The 19,338-nt window shown below is 35.3% G+C and overlaps 1 protein-coding gene across 1 annotated transcript in view; it reads right to left on the bottom strand.

The window, feature by feature from the left end:
* Positions 1 to 5,134: 5,134 nt before the first annotated feature.
* The window catches only part of LUZP2 (leucine zipper protein 2), a gene marked incomplete at both ends in the record, with an annotated part of 54,226 nt that continues 40,022 nt past the window's right edge, over positions 5,135 to 19,338 (bottom strand). Inside the window, 2 exons of the mRNA XM_010162503.1 lie at positions 5,135 to 5,299; positions 9,325 to 9,399. Of these exons, the coding sequence (XP_010160805.1) occupies positions 5,135 to 5,299; positions 9,325 to 9,399 (240 nt within the window). The remainder of the gene's footprint in view (positions 5,300 to 9,324; positions 9,400 to 19,338) is intronic.

The raw sequence follows: 19,338 nt of genomic DNA, 5'->3' as shown, positions 1-19,338 counted from the left end.
AAAATAATGAGACACGTTAGAAAAGCTTTCAGTGCCTTAATCTTTCCTATATGGACAAGAATAATGCTGAAACAAAAAAATAAGTCCATGCAATAAGTACTTGCATTGTTCCATAGGTTCTTGTACAAAGAATTTACAATTGCTTTGTTCAAAAGGTCAGAACCTTCATTTATACTGGAATATTATGATAAATTATATGAACAGTAATAGCTCCTATTTTAGAAAACAGAAATTATTTCCTCAAGTAATTTATTCTGATTTAGGTTTCTTTCCTGGCCTACAAAGGGAGAGAGATGAGATGATGCATTGCTACATTCAGGTAATTTTTCATGACTCTGAAGCTATTCTGATCGTTTTCTAGGATCTATAAAAACAACATTAAAAGACAAAAAAGTTTGTTCAATCTTCATAAATATGGATTGGAACCAACCAGACATTTCTTCATTTCTTTAAAATGTATTTATATATTTTGAAGAAATGTACACATTTTTTCAAATTTTTAGTCAGTTATATAAATATAATATCCTAGAGTATTATGATTAATGTCATAATTATATAACCAATATTAGTATTAATAATTAACTAATATATTTTTATTTTAGATAAATATTTATATCAATCATTTCTACTTCTGTAGAATGAAATTGATAAGGTCTAGAACCTAAGATGCATTCTGGCATCCTCCATAAATCACAGATTCTTTATAAATAAGTTATTGAAGAAAAACTTCAAAACTCCTGATTAAATTAGTGAAGAAACCAAGACTCTATACACTGATAATTTTATTTTTTCAGCAGCCTTGCTCTGTGCCTCTAGTAGATGCTCAATACCTACATACTCAAAATAACTGTGAGCTTAAATTTAACATAAATACATTATTTCTGTACCAACACAGAAAACTCAGCCTCTTAATTTCCTATACAGCCACTTCAAAATGATTTTCAGAGTCTGCCTTGTTCTTGACCAACTTTCCAGACTTGTACCTTCTTTGAACAGTCTCACAAGCTCTTCTCATTCCTACGCCAACAAGAACACTTAGACTTAAAAAGATATAACGTTCCTTGAGCTTACTTTGATGGGGAATAAATGAAATACTGTTTCCAGAGAAAAAGAGGATGGCCCACAGTACTTTAACTTTTCTGAATTTTTATGCTGATCAATGTAGAAGAAGGATAGTTCTCATTCTTATTCAGCCTATATTTCCTCCATCAAGGAGGACACTGAAGGGCCATTCATAGGGGGTCTTTCCACCTACCCTATATACAATATGGGAGGGGGTGTTATGCTTCACAGCTTGAAATTCAGGTGTATTTCCACTCTTAAAATAGTGCAGTTCATAAAAAACAAACAAACAAATAAAAAAACCCCAAAAAACAAAACAAAGACCAACCCCCAAAAAAACAACAAACCCACAGGGTATTTATAATGAAGAACTTCATTGGCAGAATACAGGAAACAATGTCTTTGCATCAGGCAAAACCACTATAGAGCCAACTAGTCACAATTATTTTGGTGACTGTGTCACTGTATTCCCCATCATTTGTGCATTCAGTCTTGCTACTGGAAATAGACTTTTCTTCTGTTTCACTTCTGATTTGGGTTTGCCATTCATTTTCCACAGTGTTACTAAAGCTCATTTTGTTGCATTTGGAGCACAGGTAACTTTACAGTGCACAGCTAAAGATATTTGAATGATAGGTATTATTATAGTTTTTATTTTTTATAAGGTATAACATTAACCTTTTTCAGAAAGAGGAATTAAAACAAATGGAGTAAGAATGCATTCCATCTACTAAGTCCATATAAATTCACAGAGTTGTTTGTTATACAATAAGTACAGAAAATGCCTCAATAGGAAGTCAGTACCAGTGCTCTGATTCCTGGATTACACCAACCCTCATTTCCCACAGCAGGTAGCCCAGAAAATGTTACAGTTTCCATCCATCAAGAATATTCTTTAAGTCCCCAGGTCCTTAGGCACTCATCTGGAGACTGAAAAGGAAAGTGGAGTTTCAGTCCTCCTCCATTCTCTTAATTTTTCTCCTCCCTCCTCACCTCTGTAATGGGAATGAGGCAAGGAAATTGCTTCAAGAAAAGCCAGATCCAACAACTCTCAACTAGTTTGGAAGCATTTTCCACCGACAGAACACAGAATGGTTATTGCTGTGACATTATAGTGCAAAAGAAACTATCTAATAAAAATAATTGTCAACAATCCAGAAAGTTAGACCTCAGAGTTCAGGATTAATGATCAGCCTTCTGGTTATGCTTGGTTTTAGGTTGTTAGTGTCACTGAACTTGTACGCACAGAGCCTTAAAGCCATTTGTAATGGTCAAGGCTTTCAGCACCAATATCGGTTTACGTGACAGGTAAAATGGTTTTGGTCTGAAATATTAGTGCCAGTTCAACTGTTAAATTCTGTATTTTATGTTCTTGAGCATTGTAAATATTAACTCATTTCATGCATGTCACAAAATGGACCTCAGACTGATACTGCTTTTGATCACTTTAATGGAAAATTTTTCTATGATTTAAGTATGAATTTCCCATTACTACCCACTCTGCCAAATTACTGAGCTATCCAGGACAACAACTTTTTTGCACTGATTCAGGCATTTCTATGCATTGCCTTTTTAAACCAGATTTATGCTGCTTTATATCACATTACCTAGAAAAAAAACCAAAATACTGCAATAGGAAATCAATTTTTAACCTTCCCAAGAAATTTGGCAATTTGCTTTCCTAATTATACTTTCTACACCATGTTCTTGTGTTAAATATCAACTCTAACAAGCACTCAGGTATTAAGTTGCCAATTATGAATACAAATATATAACGTACTTATTTGCTTTTTTTTTTTCCTTTTTTAAGCAGGAAGCACCCTAACCTCAGGGATGATTGTCCCAAAGTGATACAGGTATCATACATCATGTAATGTACCTGCCCTGGTTTTCAATGGCTTTAAAATAAGTTTGGCATTTCTAGAAAGCAATTTTTAGGCTGCATGAGAATATCTTTGAAATCAGATATTCACCAGACAAATCATCATTTCCTTCCTGAAGATGCAACTGCTGCTTATCAGAGATGACAAGATGTGTAAGTGCTGCTCATTTTTACATATGAAAATATATTTAAGTAATCACATACATTTATATTCACCTAAAAATACTAGGTTGCTATATCAAAATATTTACACAAATCTAATAAAGCAAGCTATACATCTGTAGTTAGAGTTAGTTGGTTTGTAAGAGGAAGAAAAAGACAAGGAAAAGATACCTAAGAATGGATGTTATCATTAAAAAAAAGCCTTCTACAATACAGCTCAAGTGCAGAAGGTATAATTCTGAACTGAATACGATTCTTTGACAACCTATTTCACAGTAGCAGATTTCAGTGTTTTTATAATCACAGATAATGCACAGAGTTATAATAATGAGGTGTCAATGTGTAGAAGAGGAGGATTGTAGACCATTATTTTCTCAGACACTTTCATGGCATATGCCAAGTGCAGAGAAATGTGAGCAATGTCTATTAAAGAGGCAGCATAAATTACTCAAGCACTTTTGGACACAGAGAACTAAATGCTGGTTCTCAAAAGGCTGGAGCAAGGAAATAATGATACATTTTACAAGCAGGAACATTAAACATAATCTATATGATCATAGAAAAAAGAAGAAAGTGTATTTTGTGTTTCAGTCAAATATCAAAAATCTAATTGTAATCTCTACACTGTATTCCCATTTCCTTCGTTGCACTACAGTAATTCTGTGAAACCAAGGAGACCTCAAATGCCTCAAAGGCTCTGACACTCCACCATTCTTAAACACAGGCAGAGTGGTTCGTTGGACCTTAGCCCTCAGCACACCTCTGCTTTCACAACAGAGGCACAAACACTGCCAACATGAAGGACAATAAGAATGAGATAGACAATTCTACAGCCACATTAATTAGGAAAAACGTGCTCCTTAGATCCCAGAGTGAAGCTCAGTCTGTATGACCTACAAAATAAGAGTCCACTCTCCTTCAAAACATAAAACCAGTGATCTTAATCCAAATGAGCACTAACATCCCCATGTGCTGCTATTAATTAATACAGAGCTTTGTTTCCAGAGGTAATAATTTTTGAGAATAAAGTTTTCTTCCTATAAAACAGTTATTAAGGAACCGATAATCATTACTGTAAGGGCAGCAATGTGAGATCCAGTTTTATAATTATATTCTGCCTTCTGAAATTATATTTCAATTTTAGTTACATAAAGATTACTAATTTTTGGCTTCAGCCTCTGTACTAATTGTGAATATCAACAGCTGCCATAAAAATGACAAATCAGCTATGAGTTAGCAATCCTTATTTATATTTCAGGAAAGAGTTGTGGAGTTCAAGGAGGACATTAAAGTGTCCTTCAGTCATTCTTCTGTAAAACTTGCTTTCTAATTTGAATCATAGATTTCTTCTAAATTTTTGAATCTGTTGAATACAGGAGTAAAATACAACCTTGGAGATGAAAATTATCAAGGCAGTTATTAATCACTTCAGATCTTGACTGTATTAATATGTTTGAATCTATTTAATCAAAACACTTTTCATAGATTTTTTTTTTTTTTCTCATGCTTTCTCTTAAACTGCCCTTCCCATCCTTCATGACTGGAATATTCCCTATGGCTTATTATCAATTCCACAGATCTCTTTTGGCAAATTTGATTTGGGTGTCACAGACTATTTTATGTTTTTATATCAGTCTTTTTCACTGAAAAAAACATGATAGGCAGAAACTATCTTACTGTTTAGTGCTATATTACCACAAACTCACTATCAGTGCATGACAGGTAAATAATCCTAGGAATTAGCATCCTCACTTGTTTGAGATGCAAATCCATCTTCCTGGTAGATTTGTTATGCAGACATGGTCCATTTAGCAAGAGATAGGCAGAATTTTGTTCCTCAGCAAAAAAAGTAGCTGCTTCTCAACTTTAAAAAAAGTTTATTGACATCAGAAACAGGCTTAGAATTATCCTCAAAATTCATCCTAATCTTTCAATGAATTTAATATCCTCCTTAGTTCCAGTTTGATGCTCTTACAGGACAAATTTTCAAAGATGTTTAAAAAAAAAATACTGAGAGAGAAACCATACCTTGGTGCTTGTCACTTGAAATGGAACTTTTGAGCCCTTTGTAACTGGGGATGTCAACTTCTCAGCTGGTTTTGAAGGGATTAGATTCGTAGCAGGAGGCTGATTGTGCAGAACAGCAGACAGGCAAAGCTGCACAGTCTCCTTCAGAGCTTTCAGCTGTGACTCCTGGGGAAAAAAGAAGAAATCATCAGTTCTCTAAGATGTGTTATTATGAATAGAATTGCTTGCTTTCTCTCTCTGCATTAAACCAAACATTTATGAGCAGATGTTGCTTTTTCTTATTGATAGAAGAAATTAAGCAATTCTAGCAGTTTTTATATATGATTAGGATACTGTGCATTACACAGTAAACTACCTAGAAAGTTGTTGCACTTTTTCCTTTCCTCCATGCAGTTTTATCCACATTGATTTTTGCAAATAATTATTAAATATTATTTTAGCCGAAAAGAAATGAAAATACAATCTACCAAATAACATACAGTGTCCAAATTTTTACATATAATAACATAGAGTGTCCAAATTTTTACATGTAACAGATACAGAGAAGTAAATGTTCACAAGTATTGCAAAGATGCAAACTTTGCATGGAATTTTCTTTTTAATATTCAGAATAATTGGTATTTTTCCACAGGTTATAAAGATTGATTTTTAATCCAAGAAAGATGACTTTCCTCACAAATATATTATGCTGTTGCAGTGCAGAGTAAATAAACCATAAGTCTTTTCACCTGTTAAGAATATGATTGTCCAGATCCATTACTGTCCATCAAGCCAAACTAAAACTTTTATGTGGTAAAGTGTTTGTGACTCATACGAGAACACTGCTGTTTCACTCACAGAAATAGAGATAGATGTGTTAATGAAAATAGCAGTCTGTAATTGAAATAAGCTGAGACAGTAAGAACAGAGAGATAACTCCAGCACTGAGGAAATCTCATTTTAAAGCTTTGCTCCATCACAGCAACATACTTAGAGTCAAGTGTTGGATATTGAGGTAACTTCCTTATACCCATTTCAGGGGGAGTTAGGTTGCATTTGGTCTTAACAAAAAAAATATTGCTCTTACTATTTATATTAAGAATGCACCTATAAATACAGGCTACATCAGCACATTTCAACCTTCAAAGATTTTTTTGAAGATACATAAATCAAGGTATACCAAGGCAAAAGTTGATGGAAAGTACATGTATAAATAAGGTTACACACTATATACTACATATGTGAAATGTTATATATACAATATAAAAATATTTCACAGTTATACAAGTCCTACGCAATAGTATTTGGCATAAACCACCACCTTCTTTTAGTTTATTTGCTGAACAAGTGTTTTTCAGAACCCAACAAATCAGATAAACTCCCCCTGAATTGGAAACAGAGAATGTATTACATAACTAGGAAAATTTGAGTGTTTTTAAAAAAAATAAACAAGCAAAACCAGTTAGTAAGGTACATTCCAACGGCAGGATTAAAGACAACCATAAAAAGACTATTAATGCCCAGTACAATAAGGAAGATCAAAGAAATTGGAGTTAAAATTGGATTGGAGTTTCGTTTGTTTACAAACAGACAAAATTGAATGTCTTTCCCTTGTGTGCAGTGAGGAGGAATGCTAGATTATCAAAGAGGACAGCACTTTGTACGAATTACTTATTAAAATGTATGAACCTTGTGTCAGACTGATAAGTCTCTGACCTAATGGCAGTGTAAAAGGAAAAGGATTACTTTATCCATCTGATTCAGGGATCTTTTCATTTCTAATTGACGACAGAAGATCTTAGCATACTTCTTTTCATGCAATATGTCTTTTCCCCTACCTTTTCAAGAAGTGACTGTACAGAGAACATAAATCACCATTTGACACAGTCAAAATAAACTCAGACACCAAACTGGCAGAGGTAGTAGACTGTCTAATTTTGCTTGAGGATATGGACTCAGCCATTATAGCACTATATGACCCTAGTGCTCCCTGCAAATCCCACCAATCTGAAACCACACTCCTTCCAGCTGGAAATCCCTCTGGATAATTTCCCATCCTCTCATCTGCCATCCCTGTCATCAGTGCTTGTTCTGCCTTGGCTATGGCCCACCATTTTGCCATTCCAAAGGTTATTCTGTTTTCATCCTGTAAGTAGCAAAATTCAATTTTGACTTTGCTGATAGGAGATGTATAAATGAGCATCACGAGAGTACAACTTATGGAAACACTATTGAAACCAGGGATGTCGTTTGACAAAGTTTTCTATAACCTTGCATAGATGTGACTGTGGTGAAAATAGGCTGCTTGCTGGTCAAAATACTGTCAACATATGATGTATATCTTCAGATTTCCCAGATCTATTTATACTCTTGTCATATGGTTCGATTCAATGTAGAATAATTTGCGCTGTAGTAATGCAAAATTTGACAGTCTTCCAAGTCTTCCAAGTTTGAGATTCATTCACTCAATTATTCCTTTCAAATACAGCTCATGTTCAAAAATGCGCACTGCTTTACACATTGCTTCCATTCCTTGTGTGCTAAATGTCAAAAAAACTAAGGCCAGGTCTTCATTGAAGACATGAATGGACCACCAGCTGTCTCTATTTTCAGTTCATAGTTCATACAGAAAAGCTCTTGACCAGGGGAAAAAGGTACCTACAACTTAAATGGTCTTATTACTCTGCAGCTAGAACTAGTCAAACACAGGTACTTCTAGTCTCAAAAAACTGTCTCACAGTTCTCACTGACATGAACTTTGTCTTCTTTCTTTCTTTGCACTGCTTTTTTAACTCCTGCTTGCCATTTCCACTGCACTTTTGCAACATCTAAGCAACACTGCCATCCAAAGACTCTCTTGATTTACAAGATGACGACGTGGGGTGTCTGGCAAGCCTACGGAGCCACAACTTGAGCCTTAAATTAAAATTCTATAGTATTTCATAGGAAAGAAACAAAGGGTCAGGAGAAGTCAGTTGGGTGTGCTGCAAATCCCCTTTTAATTTGCAGACAGAATTCCTTAACAGCATTGTCATTAAAAGTTCCTGATGTCAAATGTTCTTTACTTTCTCCTTCAGAACTGTCTGCACTATAATGAATAACTGCATTTAGAAGATATTTATGGCAAGCATTGCTTTCTTACCACTGCCACAGACAGTGGCAATGTAGTGTATTGTATACCACAGACAGCAGTGTATAGGCACTAGCGAGAGACCATGTCTGTGAGTGTTATATGAGCAAACAAAAAACATGTTTAATTTTAAAATTAACATGTGAAACAGTTCAGGATACTAACAAGGAACACGTGATGTATCAGGGGACGCACACACAGGTTTGAATAATGCTACTGTGAGCATTGCTTACACAGATGACATTTTGCAACGCTGGATGCAAATCCTGACTCAGGAGGATGATTTCAGTGATTGCAATATTGAAGATAAAGAAAAATGCTTTTAGTGCAAGGGACATGCATTTTTTTTACATATCTAATTGAAACTGAAAATACTAGAAAATCAAATCAAAAAAGTAGTCTTTGGTAGCATACTGAAATTCTTTCCTTTCTGATAAACTGCTTCCCTATTACCTGATATTTTCCTCTCAGCTACTGTAAATCTAGAAGTTCCCCTGTTGCACAGCTGACAGGAGCTGATAAACTGCTTCCCTATTACCTGATATTTTTCTCTCAGCTACTGTAAATCTAGAAGAAAGTTCCCCTGTTGCACAGCTGACAGGAGTGAACATGTCCTGCTTTGTCCCCTCCCTGGGGTTCCCCACAGCCTCCCTGACACGAGTGGGCACCTCTGCCCACAGAGGACTTAGCTCTGTCACATCAGTCCCACCCTAACAAGAGACTGACCCATTTGTATACTTCATCCTACTTGGAACTATGACTAAACCTCAGATAAAAATCATGTTGGTTATGGGCACATTCTCATTAGTGTACTTTTGCACATAAAGAGTTGTAGCATCTGGCTTTCTCTGAGTTTTTGAGTTGTTTCTTTCTAATTCGATTGCCCTTCTCTTAAACAACTTTGCAGCTGTACTTAACTTCATGTATCATCATTAGTTCCAGTAATTCCAGTAGCATCACTCCCAGGTACGTGCCATTATGTATGTATCTAAATCACTGCAAGACTTTCATTTGTTTTTGCCAAATTACAATGGAACATTCACAGCTGATAAACATGCTTATGTTACGTTACACTTCTTACTTTGTCAAGTGCTGCCTTTTCCAATTCATCTTTTGCAACTGCTAGTTTTTGCTCCAGATCTGTTAGCTGTTGTGCCTGTGGGAATAAAGAAGAAAAAAGCTGATGCAATCTACAATGCATTTTTCCCCCCCCATAATTTTTTACACAGTGCCTGTGTGAGATGAAAAGATATAAATTTTGCAAGTAATACATATTAATCAGGTCAGAATTCCTTGCAAAAAGGCCAAGTCTCAAAGGATTATTTTTTTTCCTGAGAAAAAGTGTATTTTTATGTGGGAACTGGGCTCAAATCTACTCCCTTTATGTGAATGCAAGTTTACTCCAATTTCAATGTCAGTAGCAAAAGTAATTCCAGACAAAATCTAACGCTTTTCACCCAAGAGGTGATTTACTAGATTTTTATTTAAGGTAGATGTCAGCAGAACCAGGCTGTGATCCCAAGCCCATGTACAATTTAACAAACCCAATAGTACAACGACTCATTGAAAGATTTCCTCCTGAGCAGTCTCACAAACAGGACCCCTTAGTACGATCAAACACAGCCTGTGCTGCGTGACTCAGAGGGAGGACAGAGGGAGCAGTACCCACCTTCACATTTCAGCCTCATCTGATCCCAGATCTATTCCATGTTAATAGTGGGATATGAATTCCACCCCCAGAATAATTAAGGGTTACGGTTCAGGTCAGGCGGGTGATGTGGCTGTATAGCTATTATAAATACAGCACGCTTGTTAGCACAGCCAAAACATGTTTTTTAAGGGCTTTTTAGCATTTCTTTCCCAGAAACTTTATACAGCATGTCAATATGGAATACAAAGTATATAGTGATGGCATTTCAAAGGGTTGTTTTGTTGTTTTGTTCTTTTTTTTTTTCCAGAAAAGGCTAGGCTATGGCTTCATGTTAGAAGGATTATTCACACGTGAAGATAAACTTGGTCATGACTAGGTCTTCTTCACTTCAAGACATGATAAATTGTGATTTTATTTGGTTATTACAAAACTTTTAAGGATGTATTGTATTTCATACCAAGGATTGCTTTCGATTGTTTATCAAAGACAAAATTAATCACACATTCTGCTTAATTAGAAAACGTGATTGACTAAGAGATGTTTAAATACACATTAAATGGATTGCATATTCTGAACTCCATTTTTTCCTGCATAGGAATTAAAGAAAAAAAGAAAAAAGATAAAATGTTTACTGTACAACTTTTTATTTTATAACTGATTATATTTTCTAACTAGGACAACTTCTTAATTGGAAACCACTTAACCGGAAATTTGAATAAATTATCCAGCAAACACAATTCTACTGTGCTTATTCTGTAGGCATTGTTTGTATCTCAGAAAAAGAGACTTGTGCCTCTAACTGGTACTGTTTACTGTAGCACAAGGTGTTAAATATAACCAAGAATAACACTTTTTGGCAGCTATTCCATTTAATCAGACATGCAGCAAAAGCCAGACGTTCAGAAATACGTGAATTATATTTCAAGTGCTTACAAGAAGAAGAAAAGTAAGTTAAAAACATCATTTCTGCAACAACTCACAACTTGTACATTTTCTTAATGCTCATTACTGCCACAATGCTTTTATCTCTCATTTGTGACTATTCTGAATGTACATTAAAAAACGAAATAAGACCTTTGCGCTCTTTTATTAGCTGAAACTTCACTTTTCCTTCCCAACACTCATGCTTTTTCTTCACATAAAACTCATCACAATGAAAGCAAAACAGCAGTTTGTAGGGTTTTAGTAAAATACTCAACATCTAACAAGGAAAATAACTTTGCAGAAACAGGCTCAGATGACGTCCATGAAGAGAAGAGCCCCATCCCTCACCCTCGTGGCTGGTCTGCCTTTCTATCTCCCGTAGGGGATTTTCGTCCCATCATATCAGGCCAGGGCACCTCAGGGTTTAGCACCAGCTGTTATGTCCAATGGATAACCATGGTCACAACAACCTGCTGCTCTTTCTTTTCTATGTCAATCTTCTTTAAACAATTGTATTACTTATTTTAGCAAGAAGAGAACAAACACTGAGGGAGTAAGCATTTTAAAATTCATGGGAGGCACACCAGAATGCTCTCCACCTCTGTCAGTACTGTGTTAGAAACACTTACTTCCTCTTTTCTTAAGAGATAATTAGTTCACATCTTGCCTAAAGCTTCAGCTTTTAGGTTTGGGGGCTTCTTTCTAAGATTTGATCATTCCAGTCAAGAGCATAATTTAGCCAGGAAAATCCAAACCAAAGAAAACAGAACCAATATTTCGGGCAGTGTCACTTAACTTAAAAGTGTTTGTCAAGAAATAGCTTCTCAAAAATTTCCATTTCAAAAACACTACCCCATATTCAGATGATGAATAAAGTAAAACCTAAAACATCCAACATGTACCATATTCATTAATACCATCATATTCATTATTGCAAAAAGCCTCCAAATCAGTCTACAGCAAGTAATATAGAAATTTCAAAAACCCTTCCAAAATGCAGATTAGATTTACTGTATTTATTTTGAGAACTTCATGCTGCAGCTCACCACATAGAAGGCTCTGAATTTGCTGTCAGCAATATCCCAGAAAACAGAATCAAGCAAGGGGAGACTAAGTGATGCAGAGCTATCCTCTCAATTTTTATTTCTGTCCGATTTGGAACAAATGCCAAGGTATTCAAAACTGCCTCTGCTAGGAAGCACAGCCAAATTCGGACATAAATGTCAATGTGCTCCAGATGCTGATTGCCTGGAGCTGGGTGATCTCCCTACAGCATGGTTCATCAAGGAGCCCCAGGGCCAGGAGAGCGGCTGGTTCTGGATTTCAACGTGTGCCAGGAGCCAAGGACCTGGTGCCCAAGGCACCATGTTGGCTGCACCTCCAGCCTCCCTGGTTCCAGGGAAAGGCAGCATGGCTGGCACCTGCTCTTCAGAATTTGTCATGTTTGTATCTGACCATTTCCTCCCTTGCTGCACAGAGGCTGACAGCACATAGTGTCCTGATATCCTCAGAATGAAATGTTTTCAGTTCTGGTATTTCAGAAAAATATATTTTTCTAGTCATTTTCTACAACACCTACCACTACAGAAATTAAATATTGAAGAAAAATGATTGTGTCAGAACAGTTGCTCTCAAAATGTACTTCTGGCACCAGCATTATTCATACAACACCTTGCCCCCTTTTGACAAATAGCCCATGTGGACCAAGGTCCATAGTTTTCACAGAAAACATTCCCTCTTTATCCTGATACATGTTTACAGAAGATGAGGCTTTAACTCATCTATCAGCTTCTTCTGTGTCCTGCCCTCACTGCTATTTTTTTCTCTGATTTTTGGGCAGTTTGCATTTTTTCAATACTTTACATGACAAAGTTTTTAAATTTTTCAACTCTACTGGACACCCTCAGAATCATTATTATAATTAAACCATTTGGAAACTGTCAGTCAAAGTCCCAATCAATTTCAGTTTGATATCAATAATAAAACTCTCCTCATTTTAGTGAGAGCTGGACCAGACCTGTAGGTTGATTGAATAGCTGTACGCTGCCAGCTAAAAGTCAAGCCACTGCTGCTAGATTTAAGTAACCTTGTCTCACGCTGGCTATTGACTAGCCCTGTCTCACACAGTAGCTTAGACTAGCTATTTGAGACTGTGTTACCTTCTAATCCAAGTCCATATCCTTAAGGCCATATAGAAACTTTTAAAACTGGATTTTTAGCTTCATTTAAAAAGTTACAATTTTTTGTGCTCAAAATTGTTGTAAAAAAACATAGTAAACTAATAGACCTAAATTACTAGTACTGAAGTGATATTCACATTTCACACACCTGTGATGTCCAAAACTGCATGAAGTCATTAAAAAAAAAAAAAAGAATAGGATGATAGAAGGAGATTTGCTTCAATAAAGATATAAATGAATTATGTTACTACATAATCTGATGTCCTTACTGGGAAATATACATGATGACATCCCTTCAACTTCTTGTATATCATCTCTTTATATTAAAAAAATTCCCATGTCTGCAAATAGCTTGTAAGTATTTTTCAGCAGCCAATTCTGACTACATCTTCAGGCTCCTCCTGTGTTGATAACAATGTGCTAACATTAACACATTTACTAATTATTGTAACATCATAGCAACAACATACAAAATGCTAAAATGTGGCATTTGAAATAGAAAATATGCACCACTAAAAAGATAACAAGGTAAACAGTGACGTCTATTTCCTAAGCAAGGCACACATCATCGAGATAAGACTTTCCACATACAGTTTTTGTCAGTGTTGTGAAAAAATACACTATACCACCACTGAGATCATTCAGGGGGAAAAAAAATGCCTACTACAAATGAAACTAAATTTAACAAAAAAACTCCTTATGCTTCATGAAAAGAAGTACTGACTTACCATTCAGTGATAAAAGACCATGTAACAGATGATGAGGAAATGATCTCTATGCTAATTATGTCATGTCAACAAGGTAGCTATCTGAAAAGTAATCATGCCATCTCTTACCACGCAAACATCAACCAAAGATATTTATGCGAAGTCTTAGTATATTTTACAAAAACCAACTAAGCAAATTTCAATTTCCTGTCTCTCCCAGGGACCGCAGCTTCTGCGAAGAAAAACAACTCAATAATATCCTGTCTTAAAACATTTTTCTACATTCAATAAATAGCCAGATCTAATCACAAATAATGGATAACCTGAAAACCAAAATTATACATACAACAGTAGGCAACATCCAAACACATTATCTAAAAGTGTATAAATATATTGACTTGGTAAAGAGAAAAAAAAAATCCCAAAGTGAATAATCAATAAAAGCTTTATATAAACAAATAAAAAGCATCCTAAGGCTTCTCACTTGGAAAGAAAAAACAAAATCTACCAGTTTCTAAGACTGAACTACCACATGCAACAAGAGTTATAGGGATCCTAAACCATGAAGAATAAGTCCAATAATCATTATAATGCAGAACAGAAAAACTTCAAGGAAGATCCCACAGTCTCTCATCTTAGCACTCAAAGAAGACATCAATTCTCACTCATTACATTAACCCATAAAATCCTGCACAGCCTAGCCCACTAGTCAGCCACCTCAGGATGCAGCCTGCCAGATTCATCAGTAAAAAAAAAACTGGCACAAAGTTCATATTCAATTCTATTACTCTCAGAACAGCAAAAACTGAATTCTGTAAAATTATTGCATTCTAGAAATCCACAGATAAATCAAATAATCTTCATGCAACAACTTCTATCATGAATAAAATCTACAATACACTTCCATTCCTTCAGCCATCAACACAATTGCTTTGAAGAATATACTTACAATTTCCTTCCTGTCATCATAACGACTTTTGACAAACAAAAATAGTCCTTGAAGAAAACACACCTATTTTCAAGCAAGTCATCAAAATAATAGCTGTACATTATCACACTTCAACATGAAAATTCAGCTCTCCCTAGCAACGTGCTCCCGGCTGTCATACATCATCAAGCACAGCAACTTGTGTGAAAGAGTATTAAGTACTGATTAAGCTATTAAACATATAACTTTACTGATTTTGTAATTACCTTCTATGGTAAATGCTTTGAAAGAAAAACGACAGTAATAGTACTATCTGGCTTTACACAAACCACTGTATACAAATAGACCATAGAGCATGAAATGCAAGCCACTCCATAAGTTCTAGGCTTGCGGACAACGTGATCTGCATATCTAACCACCAAATTTACTGGATCTATTACTCACAAATGTTCAGTAATATTAGCACAAGATGGTAATCCCAGAGCTAAAGATGAAGAAAAGTATTTTGCAATACTTGCAGTCACGATATTGCCTCTTACACTCAAAGACCTTCCCTACAAAAGAACAAATCGCAGTTTGAAATAATTACTCAAAATACTACTACTGAGGTAATCTCTCAAAATCTGGTGCAAATTGCACATGATAGCTTTGATGCGAGGTATTTTTTAAGCCTTTCTTCCCAAATTATTTTGAATTTTACTTTGGTGGATTGATATATGATTTATTTCCACCACCATCTCCATCCCTTTTCAGCCCAACTTAAATGCTATGGTGTACAGTACCTCATTTTTTAGGAGTAGTCCTAAAGTTTTAAACAATTTTTTTTAGGCAGAAGATAATTTTTCTCTCTAATATGACTCTGTCCATTTACAGATTGATAAGAGTTGTGACTTGATGGTGTTCTGTTAGTCATGGATGTGTATCATAACTTTTATTGCTTTAGGAAGTAGTATTAGGCTCTAAGATCTCAGTTCCTTACAGACTCAGCAGAGTGGATGAAGAGACTAAAGACCTAGATAATAGTAAGTGTGATATCCATCTTCAGAAAGAGAGAAATTGAAAAGATTATGACTTACAGAACCACTAGTACAACATTCATTTTTGGAAAAGTACTGGAAAGAATAATCAGATTACTCCTCCAGGGGACAGAGTTATATTTGGTATATATCATTCATGAACTGAACACTGAACTAAATGTATACTCATTAAATATTCTGGTGACATCAGACCAGAACTCTGTGTGTCAGAGAAGATGGGATTTATCTAAATTTATCCTGACAAACTGGAAAAAATAGGATGACTTGCACTAAAGACAAGATGTTAAATACAGACAGGAATAATCAATAAAACAAATGTAGAGATGAATGACTCAAGATGATATCACCACTGAATATGTCATGTTTTTCTAGAAAAGGACAAGTCTTTGGAAAAGTGGATACAGACTACAAAAATCCTTTTGCTCTGCTCGGCCTGAGTAAAATGTCCACCTGGACTTCAGTGTCCATTTTAGGGCACTGCAAATGGACAGAGACCAAAGAAAACAAATTCAGATGTGACTAACATGAAGCATTCATTGTATGCAAACACAACCTGAGAAGCAAGACTGGAATACAAAAATTTACATGTGTTAATCTAAAAAAGAAGAACACTGTGAAAGACACAGGAGAATAATCTCAAAATATAGCTTTGAAGGAAGGGGTTCAAAAAAATAAAAAGATCTACTTTCCAATTCCATAGGACATAGCATGATAATTAATTGGCTTCAGTTTCAGTAAGGAAGATTCAAGAACAGGTTGCCCAGAGAGGTGGTAGAGGCCCCATCCCTGGAAACGTTCCAGGTCAGGCTGGAGGGGGCTCTGAGCAACCTGGTCTAGTTGAAGGTGTCCCTGCTCACTGCAGGGGGGTTGGTCTGGATGACCTTGAAAGGTCCCTTCCAACCCAAAACATTCTATGATATAAGAAAATATTTTCTATTACTAAGGCTTAATAGACTAGAACAGACCAAAGCAGTAGAAACTACACAGCGTTTCAACTACTTCAGGTTTCTAAAAAAACCCCATATAGATCAGCATGTGAAAAGAATTTACACGCATATAACTGAATCCTCTTTGGAGTCAGAGAATATGGAATATTCTATTTTCCATAGCCTCTTAAGAAAACAGCTTTTTCCAGAACTGAAACAGTGCTGATGGGATTGCCACATATAAGAATTTTTGACCTTGGTAAATACAAAGTAACTTTTCTTATTTATGTATTTAAAAGGAAAATCTGTAAGAATATTTTCAGACTTTTTTCTTTCATCGTCTATCAGAGTCTGCTGATATTGTAGGCACTTTTCATTTAATCTTCATCCTTCGGAAGAAAAGCAAAGGTTTTTCTTAAAAAAAGCCTTCTTAAAAAATAAACAACCTCTTTTTTGCTAAAAAAAATCATCAAAGAATAACACACAAGCCACAGCAGACTAATGAGATTAAGTTTATCAAACAGAAAACATAATAAAATAAATAAAAATATAGCTAAAAGGAGGTTCACTTTGCTACTTTCTACTCATTCACCATGTCATTTCTGACACAGCCCAGGGAAACTTTTTAGAGAACATTTTCCTATCTGAAGTCTTTGATAGTTATTCTCTCAAAACAATATGCTTAAAAATGCTATAAATTAAATGTGTAATAATCAGTTAAGTCTCCTCTTCCAGATTCTATTCAGTTGTTATGCAATGTGCTGAAGTCAACCTGTAGTTTACAGAACTTCTTATTCCTAATAAAATAACTGGTTTACAAACCTCTGTAAAAAAAACCAAACCAAAACACAAATCTTTAATATTTTGCATTACATTTACTTTTAGAAGTGATGTTTTATGCTGTCTTTTGTTTGTTTGTTTGTTTTCCTAAGCAGCATTGCTAAATTTCCCAAGGGAAGTCGCAGAAGATCCAGATGCTGAGGAAGCACATTGGATGAATAAACACACTATAAACTAGAGATCCCATCTGGAAGTGAGAGGAGTTGCGGTATTCTCTCAGGGAAGTTGATATGACAGGCCCATAGGAAACTGTCCTCGGTTTTCTTTTATCATCTTTTAACACCGAGCTACAGAAGTTATATTTAGAGTTACAGTGCAATGTAAAAGCAACAACAAAGATAAGAGCATTCTTTTTGTGTTAAATGATCAATGTCTAAATAAAGTTCAAGGAAAATAATGTTGCTTTTTTAGAAAGCTTTCTGCAAGGAAAGAAAGTACTTTATGGTACTTCAAACATAATAAAGAATCCTTAAAATTTGTTAAATGGACTCATTTTTCAAACATGCCAGGTCAGCCGAATTCTGCAGTTGATAACAACTGTAATACAAGCGGCTGTAAATCACGGGTGAAGTGAATGTACATTTATGAAATGGCTGGATTTGGGTCAAGCCTGACTGCTAACTGTACACAAATAGCAGAATTGTAGTGGAAAACCACAAACTTTTGCATCTCCATACATGTGCAAGCACATAAAGCACTTCTGTAAAAGGTTATCAAAGACTTAAAATTGTGTAATCAATTACTTCAAGCCCAGTCAACAAGGTCATTTATATTTTAATGTTTACCACATGTCCTCTGCTAAGTCAGGTTTTGTGGTGGCTTTTTGTTTTTCTTTAATCATTTCACCTCTGTCTCTGTAGGGAATGCAAAAATCTCATATTCTGCATCACAGAAATAAACACTTTGCAACTCCAGGAAATAGGTTTACTGTGGCATGTAATTAACTACTGCTAATAAGGACGAAAGCACATATGGTGGCATCAATTTTACTTTAGAGGGAGGAATGGTATAAATATTTACCACATCCAGTCAGTATGATGTGAAAACAATTTCACATTATTTTGCTTTCCTTTGACTCTATTTACCATATCAAATGCATGGTTTAAAACTATTTTCACACATCCAAATAATGAATTGATTGATGTAGCACTATATTTTTCGAAGAATTTGGAAAATGGTTTGGATTATAAATATCAGACCTTTAAGTACATGTCCTTTGCCCCTTATATATAAAGGCATTCAGATGTTTCCCAGGCAGAAATACTTCCTGGAAACAAGTCCTTGAAAGTAAAAAAAACTACATTATTTTTAAACCTGCCTTCTCTTTGTTATATAAATCTGCGTAAGCAGTCATAAGGCAAGACTAAATTTGAGATGTTGATATAGTACTGCTTAGTTCTTAGAGGTATTGAGCCATGAATGCCTGAAACAACCACAACAACTATTTAGCAAAGCTTTTAAACTTAAGAGTACTTCACTGCATTAGGGTTTTAGGACCATAATTAAATTATTGTAATTAAGAGTGGACTCATTCAGAACTAGTAAGTACCTACTTACAAAGGCAGCTACAAAATTAAGAAGCTTGAGTGAAATCTTTTATTAATAATTCCTTACTTTTCTCATTGTAATACAAAGCATATTGCAACTTTTGTCAACTCTTTAAGGATACTACACTGCATGGCTTAAGGGACTGAACTCTGGTGAAGACACATGAGCCCAAATTTTAATCTCAGGAAAGATACTGACAACCTCTGTAGACTTGAGAACATCACTTAACTTCGACTCATTGCTTATGTCTTGTATGGCATTGTATCACATACAGAGAGAGAGAAAAAAAATAGGTATACATACACACATGCCACACAATTAATTAGCTAGATTAGAAAACCACTTCGAAAACAT

Source organism: Antrostomus carolinensis, unplaced genomic scaffold (genome assembly GCF_000700745.2).
Source record: "Antrostomus carolinensis isolate BGI_N321 unplaced genomic scaffold, ASM70074v2 scaffold1422, whole genome shotgun sequence".
Taxonomy (NCBI): domain Eukaryota; kingdom Metazoa; phylum Chordata; class Aves; order Caprimulgiformes; family Caprimulgidae; genus Antrostomus; species Antrostomus carolinensis.
Note: the sequence above shows the minus strand (reverse complement) of the source record. Positions and strands in the feature narration are given on the sequence as shown.